This window comes from Arachis hypogaea, chromosome 15 (assembly GCF_003086295.3).
Source record: "Arachis hypogaea cultivar Tifrunner chromosome 15, arahy.Tifrunner.gnm2.J5K5, whole genome shotgun sequence".
Taxonomy (NCBI): domain Eukaryota; kingdom Viridiplantae; phylum Streptophyta; class Magnoliopsida; order Fabales; family Fabaceae; genus Arachis; species Arachis hypogaea.
The window spans coordinates 148,967,522-148,976,076 of NC_092050.1; the positions used below are offsets into that span (position 1 = coordinate 148,967,522).

The following is an 8,555-nucleotide window of genomic DNA, read 5'->3' on the forward strand; positions in this document are numbered from 1 at the left end:
AAATAAGATCAAGAATAAGAGAGGAAAAAATAAAATAACAAATAAAAATAAAATAAAAATTTAATAATTTTTTATTAATTTGATCGAACTGGTCTATTCGATTAAGTTTTCAGAATAATGACAAATTTATACAAATATTAATATCTCTTAACAAAATAATTGTTTAAAATATATGTAAGGTGACAAATAAATTCTTGAGAATTTACACTTTAAATAGATTAGTTTTTTAAAAAAATACCAATAACGTCTTTAATAGTAGATATAGATATATTACCTTTAAATTAACTCTTATTATTAAGGTAGAAGATCTTAATTTAAACTAACATACGTTTGTTATCTTAAAGGACTTATTGATATTTTTTTAAGAACTAATTTGTATGAAATATAAATTTTTAGAAATTTATTTGTCACTTTATTCTTAACAAATTATTTAAGAGTTAATAGTCAAAATCGTCTCTAAAAGATACTCCGATCTCCATTTTCGTCTCCGAAAAAAAAAATTAATAAAAATCATTCTTGAAAGATTTAAAATTAATCACGTTAGTCCCTCCGTCTATTCTATCACTAACAACATTAATTTTGCTGACGTGGCACGTGAGTTTTTTTTTTTGGTCAAGGTTCAAACCATTAGAAAATTGGAGCCCCAACCCAAAGACCCGACCCGGAGATCACAGAATCTCCTTCTCCTCTACGCGTCTCAGCCTCCATGTCAGTTCCAACTTCCAACAGTTGCTGGCTCCTCGTCGATGTCGTTTTTCCCGCCGTCACCTACATCGGCGCCTTCGCATAAGCTTCCATCAGTATCTATTTCCATACCCCAACCCACCCAAACCCAAACTCCAAACTGACCCTCTCTCTCTCTCTCTCTCTCTCCCTCCCTCCCTCCCTCCCTCCCTCTAAGTGTTCAGGTTGGGTCAGTATTCAAAATTGGAGCAATCTCTAGCATAGCAGCACTATACAATTAGGAACGCCATGATACTTGCAAACAATTTGGGGTTACATAAAGTGCTTATTGAGTCAGATAGCTTACCTCTAATGTAGAATTTGAAATCGAAGAGCAGGATTGAGGACATTGATCCAATATTGTTGGACATCCTACAGTTGGCAGAGGAGGATAACAGGTTCGGGTTCACTTGAACGCCAAGGAAGGGAAATAGATTAGCGCACGAAAGATACCCATGGAACTCGGTGGAGCACTAGAGCAATCCTGGATGATTAACCCGCCCCCTGAACTCAGGGTAGTGATCCGACGCGACGTCGAGAGTCGTCGAGGAGCAAGGATTGAGTGGCGTCAACAGAACCAGCAGCAGGGACAGCAACAGATGATGTAAGGAGCCATGGATAGAGGTTACGTCCGAGTAAGCTCAAATCAGGGACGGAGACCGAACATGCATATCGTTCAGAAGATGATGACGATGACGGAAGTTCAAATTCGTCCTCCTTGGCGCAACGACGGCCGCATTCCGCAAGTAGTGCTTTGTGATGCGGCTAACCGAATTGGATTGGGGGTGGAAAGCGAGCACTATACCATTGATGCGGCGGTGGCAGCAGCTGTGGCGCAGGGGCTCTAAGACTCTTGATAGGTGGTGGAGGTTGACGTTCAGGCAAGACGTGATATCTCTGCAACATCCGGCGACGATGGCGGTGGTTACTGGAGACGATGCGCAGCGTGAAGCTTGAAGAACCACCATTGCGGGGGTTGTGTTGTAGCGGGACGGGAATGGAAGCTCAAAACTACTCAGATGAGTTGAGGATAAATTTTCGGGACGGGTACGGATGGGTTGGGGTTTTGGGTAGTTAGGATTCTGTTTCTGTTTATTGGGCTTAACAGCCCATGACAAAAAAGACAAAAAAAAAAAACTAACATGCCACGTCAACAAAATTAATGTTGTTAGTAACAAAATAGACTAGATGGAAGGACTAATGTGATTAATTTTAAATATTTCGAAGACGATTTTGATTAAATTTATTTTTCGGGGACGAAAATGAAGATCTATGTATTTTCAGGGACGATTTTGACTATTAATTTAATTATTTAAAGATAAAAATGTCAGACAAAAATTTTGAAGAGCTAAGTAATCGACCCGGCCCATTGGGTATTGATGATACTTGATCCATCCCGAAACAAGATGAAAGGACGAAACTATCCCTGTGCAGTGAGCAGCAGCCACCAGGGTCTCACTCATATCTCAGATCGAAGTTGTTTTATCGTCGTGGCTAGCTTCCTGTTCTTCGCACTGTTTTAATTGATGTTCCCAATCCCATAGTTTTCAAACTCCTTCTTTTAGGGTTCTTAATTCATTCACCATGGAACGCATCATCGCCTCCAAGTACAAGCTCGGCCGCAAGATCGGAAGCGGTTCCTTCGGCGAAATCTACCTAGGTCTCTCTCTCATCATTCCTCACTCTCCTGATTTTTTGTTTTTAATCTTCTGTCTTTCTGAATTGCGATTCGTGTTTCCGCAGCTACGCATGTTGATACCTTCGAGATCGTCGCCGTCAAGATCGTACGCTTCATTCCTCAGCTCAATCGTTTTATTTTTCTGAATAATTTTAGCTGCTAGACCTTTGTTTGCGTATCTGATTGTTGCGCATGGTGTTTTTTTTTTAAACGGTTGTTTCTTTGAGCTAATCGTTGTTTGTTGCAATTCTGGTTGTTAAAGTTTTGTTATTTTTTGTATTTTCATGCTGCTTAACTTTCTCTTGGTGGGATTTGGTTTGATGTTGTTGCAGGAGAACACTAAAACGAAGCATCCTCAATTGCTTTATGAGGCCAAGCTTTACAACATTCTCCAAGGAGGAAGTATGGTTTTTCTTTTTTTTTTTTGGAAATATTAAGCTATTTTCCGAGTGAGGAAGAAAAACAAAAGAATTGATTTTTGACTTTTGAGATTTTATTTTCTTAATATGTAGGCGGCATTCCTAGCATAAGATGGTCTGGTGTAGATGGGGAGGATAATGTTCTTGTGATGGATTTGCTGGGGCCTAGTCTTGAGGATCTCTTTGTGTATTGTGGAAGAAAGTTCTCATTGAAGACAGTATTGATGTTGGCTGATCAAATGGTGACCTTGCTTTGCTTTCACTTCTTTTATTTTATTTTTTAGTTATAAGGGTAACCACTTTGCCAGAAAATTAACCACTTACCTGTTTTATTTTTGTTTATTTTTTTCCAGCTGAAACGGATGAATTGTTTTAGCACTCTTTATCTGCTATACAGTTCTGCTGAAAATTTTGTCATGTGCATCACTATTATAAATCTTGTTGTGTGTTATGTGTTCTGATGCTAAGAGCGCGTTTGGTATTGACTCTTTCTTAATTTTGTTGGGATGCAGATGACTAGAATAGAATACGTGCATTCCAAAGGTTTTCTACATAGAGATATAAAGCCTGACAACTTCCTCATGGGACTTGGTCGGAAAGCAAACCAGGTAGCTACACGGTTATTGCTGCAACGCTGTTTCGCGTTACTTAGGTTTTAGCAATTGAGTGGCACTTTTGTTCTTCAGCTCTTTGTTAGTGTTAAGGCACCATGCATGCATAATGAAATTGTTCTACTTGTCAGGTTTACATAATTGATTTTGGGCTTGCAAAACGATATCGGGACTCTACAACCAATCGCCACATCCCTTACAGGTTTCTATAATTCTTCCATTGACTTGGTTCAGTCTCTTTTCCCTTCTACTTTTCAAATTTTGGTTTGATGCGAAATTGTCACTCATCTGGCTATAAGTTCGTTGTCAGAATCGAACCAATTTCTTAAGCAGCTTTCTTGAAGATTGTTTAATATTTTTGTGTGTATCTCTTTCCTTCTGCATCTCTCTTCTCATCCCTCACTGTCCCATTCAGGGAGAACAAAAACTTAACGGGGACTGCACGCTATGCAAGTTGCAATACACATCTTGGGATTGGTAAGTCTGACGTCAGAAGTTATTTTAACTGCTTCATTGCAAATAAGCTGAATTAACTTTTTCCTGTTCTATCTTACTTCTAGAGCAAAGTCGGCGGGATGATTTGGAGTCATTGGGATATGTGCTTCTCTACTTTCTCAGAGGAAGGTACAACTTTCTTCTGCTGCTGCTTCTTTTGTTACACAAGCATTTGCCTCATCTTCCTTTAGAGGGAAGCATAATGCAATGTATTAACTTCTTATTAACTTCTAAATGACCAAATATTTGTGTTTAGCCTTCCTTGGCAAGGTCTAAAGGCTGCAACAAAGAAGCAGAAGTATGACAAAATATGTGAGAAGAAAGTGTCAACCCCTATTGAGGTAAGTGGTTGAAGTTTTGAAGTGTACTGTCCACCCCTACTTTGTAATGGTTCTTATTTTCTAGTTATTTTCTATAGGTTCTTTGCAAATCTCATCCTGTAGAGTTTGCTTCATACTTCCATTACTGCCACTCTCTGACCTTCGATCAGCGACCTGACTATGGATTCTTGAAGCGCCTATTTCGGGAACAATTTGCTCGGGAAGGTGACTATTTCTTGGCCTTTGTGAATAATTTTAAATCAAACAAGTTTCCGAACAATAATGTATCTTCCTAATATTGCATGAGATAGAATCTTACAGATTATGCGGTCTTTATGCTCTCGTCACATTAATGCTTACTATTGTCCACTAATCAACACTAGCATGGTTCAAGCTGCTGCAAAATCTATGATTTTAAAAGATGCCTTTTGTGCACATATGGTCTTTCCTTGTGCAGACTTCATGTCCCAATGTAGTAAAGTTGGCACGTCTATGTTTTTCATCTCTGCTCTTAGGTTTAACTTCCTCCTGTTTCATTTGCTGGTGTATCACAGGGTATGAATTTGATTATGTGTTTGATTGGACTATTTTAAAGTACCAGCAGGCACAAAAGAATAGAGTCCAGGCTCACTCATCTGTAAGTAATTTCTCCTTTTGGGCTTTTACGCATGTACTTTTGAGTTCTCCCATATGTTTTTGGCAGTACTATATTTTGTCATGTTGCAGGTGGTCCCAGGAGCAAGCAACAGTCGTGCAACACCAATGGACGATGACAACCATCGAGGTTGATGCATCTCAAATTAGTGTTCTTCTGCATAAAAAAATATCTTGTATATTTCCTATTATACTGATCTTGAGGTTTTTTCAGGTGATGCTACAGAGCACATTAAATCAGGCAATGCCACTGGCTCTGGTGTTAAATTTCAGTTTAAGTCACCTGCTGTTAAAAATCCACTCGACAAGAACGACAAGAATGTAAGTCATCTTAGATGAAGTCTCTTGGTGCAATAATTAAGTCACAGTTCTTTGGTTACGTATTTCTCTGTTTTAAATTTATATAATAGATAAATGTGTTTAACTAGAATTATTCAATTTCTTCTATTTTTTCCCCTAGATTTTTGGCGAAGCAAATATACCCTCTACTTCCCATTCTCATGCTGGTCCCTCAAAAAGGAACTCCTTGAAGCCTGCTCCGTCCTCCGATGCTGTTAACCCTGGCCTTGGGCAAGGCAGTAAAGTTGGCCCTTCAAGTAGCTGGATTTCATCTCTGCATCGCATATCATCTGCCAAATGAACATCCAATATGGTAATTTTCTGGTTCATACTACTTTTGTTGTCTTACTTTCTATTTTCCATATTCACCACTCCTATCCTTGATCCTTGATTGTTTATATTTTGCTGTATTTCCAGCTGTGGAAGTGGTCCTGAAGAGTGCCTTCTGCGTACATGAAGTTGCAATTAATGGTGGATGGCTTGCATCGTTTGTATGCTTTTAGTCAATATTTCAAGTACTCTCTCCACGAAGACTGCAAAGGTGCTACAAGGTTGATAAATTTCATAGCTCAATTTTTGAGGTCATCGTGTGTTGCTTTTTCCCAAAGGTGACTACAAACGATTGTTTGGTTTAATATACAGACTACCAGGCTTCACACGTTTCCTGTACATAGGTTTCAAATTTGAATTTGGCACACAGCAATGTTGTGTATTCATGTTTTTTTAATGTAAAATTAATGTGTGAATGTAGCCTCATTTTCCCTTATACTTGATGATAATTATCCTGGTGCCATGATAAGTGGTGACAGTGTGATTTGCATTGATTGACAATGTTATGAATTGCAGGTGAATTCATAGTTTCTCTCTTGATGAGTTATATTTGATCTCAGCTTTCAGCCTTTTGCTGGTTGTTATTTATTTTGACTGGATTATGTTATCTATTTGTATAAGATACAAGGACCTTGTAGCTTAACTGCATATATACATGTTTTGAAGCATCCATAAATAAAATTTCTTTAGAAAAAAGGGAAAAGAAGGGGAGGGGGGCTTTTAAATATTTTATCAATTGGTGTTTGGCTTCTGTATCCTCGTCTTCACATAATCTACCTCCTAAGATGGTAAGTTGAACTTCGTGTTATTGACTAGCATATCCAAAATAATCTTAGCAAAAATATTTAGCAGAAAGATCGCTGAAAATTATGGTTTCTTAATACATATTGATGGGGTTGTTGGTGGCAACTATTTAACACCCAAAAATATGATTATGTTCTGCTATGTTGCTGAGGGATGAGGCCACTCAGTTATTGAGATCTGTATCTTGTTTTAGAATTTTTATGTTGGTCTAAAGAAGATATTTTAGGAAAAATCTTAAATGTCTAGGAAGTGTCACTTGTTAACTTTAAATAATTGCCTCTAGTTGGAAGTTTCAGAGATATGTTGCTTTTAATACCTGTGGTTTATAGTTATTTCATTCAAGCTCTTAATTCAACCATGATGCTCAGGAATCACTTCTTTACTTGTAGGTAGAACAAATATGGCGCTCAGCCAGATTAGATTGTACAATTCTTGGGATGAATGAGTTGTAATTTTGTGTAGTTCAAGGTTAGGATAAACTGCTGCCTATTTGAAGTTCCTGTGGAAAATTAATTGCAAATGAACAGCTCAATTATCGGTTCACATTTTTTCTTTTGCAGGGTTTCTTTTCTCAATCATGACTGAAGGATGAAATATAACAGTCTACTAGAATTTGTGTGATGCCACCATCAACCAGAACATATGACTCTAGACAGATTGGATTGACATAGTGCTCGGGGACTTCTCGAGCCTGAGATGTGATATGGATATTTAATTGCTATGATTCTCTCTGTAAACAGATTGCAAATTTCATTTTCAGCTAGTCTAAATGATTGGCTGATGCAGTTAGGTGCTGATTCTGGGAAGTTCTCTGCCCAGATGAAAAGATTTTCTAAGAATTGGTGCATCTGAAGGTGGTTAACTTCATGTCTAGAATTAAGTTTTGTTAAGGGCATTACTGAGAGTTGAATACGTTTCGTTTTTGAACGAAGATAAATTGTAAGTTTCATGGTTCCTTCGCTTCAATGTGATGAGTATCCATCATTCGTTGCTGACATATGCATCATATGTTGCATTATTGTGGAGCTGCAGAATTTGTTAGAATATCAGGCATTCATGGTGAATATTGAAGCCATAAACGTGTACACTATCTGAAGGTATTTTTATTCAAGCACTTTTGTAATACTGTAGTAGATACCCCAGGATCAACTAGTGTTTGGTATGAACAGAGATCATGAAGATTTCAGATTCCAGAGCACATGCTATGTCATTGGTGTTTTTAAAATACCAAGTATTGAAATGCAGTCTGAGGTGTGAAGTGAATGGAAATTGTGCTTGAAACAGAGGAGTAATTTGATTCTTGAATGGCAATTGTTGAATATCAATGACATTTGACAGTGGTAGGAATATGAGGAATCGATCACCAACCAAACCAATACCAATCTAAATTCTGAAACGAATGAATGCAAGTGGAAACGTTTACTTAGATTTGTCACGTTTTAAGTTCCAAACACGTTTAAGTTCCTTCTCTACCAAACAATGATCCAGAATCTTGGCAGCAGAGGCTAGATTTGTCATATGGTTTCGTTTAGGCTAGTTTCTGTGAAGAAAAATGGTCGAGATTTTGAAAGAATTAGTAGAAACTTGTATGTCATTTATCTAGCCAAAGTTAAATTATTTTGCACTTTTTCTTGTGTAGTTCAATATTGTCACCATCCAACCCCTTATTCAATCCTTTTGTTTTGTTTTGCTTTTATTTTTTTTCGTTTTTCCTTTTTCACTGCCTTACCGTTATCTCGAAGGGAGAAAAGGAAATAGCCGAAAACAAATGAAAGAGAAATAATAATTATACACTTAATCTACAATTATTAATTAGACTGATTGATTTTTCACTATCCTTTGATTTAAGTTGGTATCTCTTAAGTTCAAATTTAGACGTGCAAATAAAAAAGTTTAAGGCATCACATTTAGGTTATAAAAGGGAGTTGTGTGGATTTCTTTTCCAACTAATCCATGTATTTTTACTACCTGCATATTTGTTCCGGGGTAAAAGTTCCTTCTGATTTTCCGGCACCACTTGTTTGTTTGGGTCCCTATGAATGAAGCTAGGATAAAATACACAATTGATATTTTCGCATAATATTCAAGTTAATAATTTAAAAAATTATTTTTGTTCTTAAAGTTTGTCAAAAATTTTAAAAATATTTTTAAATTTTGTTCGAGAAATTTTTGATTTGTATCA

At 37.1% G+C, this 8,555-nt stretch overlaps 1 protein-coding gene across 5 annotated transcripts; it reads left to right on the top strand.

Annotated features, from left to right (window-relative positions):
* The first annotated feature begins 2,065 nt into the window (after positions 1-2,065).
* LOC112751238 (casein kinase 1-like protein 3) lies at positions 2,066-7,698 on the top strand. 5 transcript variants are annotated; one of them, XR_003176316.3, is made up of 17 exons: positions 2,105-2,383; positions 2,467-2,507; positions 2,734-2,803; positions 2,914-3,062; positions 3,333-3,428; positions 3,563-3,633; positions 3,847-3,908; positions 3,992-4,055; positions 4,183-4,267; positions 4,345-4,471; positions 4,801-4,883; positions 4,973-5,030; positions 5,115-5,221; positions 5,361-5,552; positions 5,657-5,847; positions 6,763-6,841; positions 6,934-7,698. XR_003176316.3 is itself a non-coding variant. In XM_025800306.3 (15 exons), exons 1-14 carry the CDS (start codon positions 2,308-2,310, stop codon positions 5,538-5,540), a joined length of 1,269 nt encoding a protein of 422 aa, XP_025656091.1. In that variant the 5' UTR covers positions 2,066-2,307; the 3' UTR covers positions 5,541-5,552; positions 5,657-6,116. The 5 variants fall into 5 exon arrangements, 1 of the variants encoding a protein (XP_025656091.1); XR_003176319.3 differs by having other exon boundaries at positions 5,657-5,790; XR_003176317.3 differs by lacking the exon at positions 6,763-6,841.
* The last annotated feature ends 857 nt before the right edge of the window (positions 7,699-8,555 follow it).

Coding starts and splice junctions, on each gene's coding strand:
- LOC112751238 (XM_025800306.3), top strand. CDS start 2,308: ATGGAACGCATCATCGCCTCCAAGTACAAGCTCGGCCGCAAGATCGGA. Junction 2,384..2,466: donor CTTCGGCGAAATCTACCTAG/GTCTCTCTCTCA, acceptor GTGTTTCCGCAG/CTACGCATGTTGATACCTTC. Junction 4,884..4,972: donor GAGTCCAGGCTCACTCATCT/GTAAGTAATTTC, acceptor GTCATGTTGCAG/GTGGTCCCAGGAGCAAGCAA.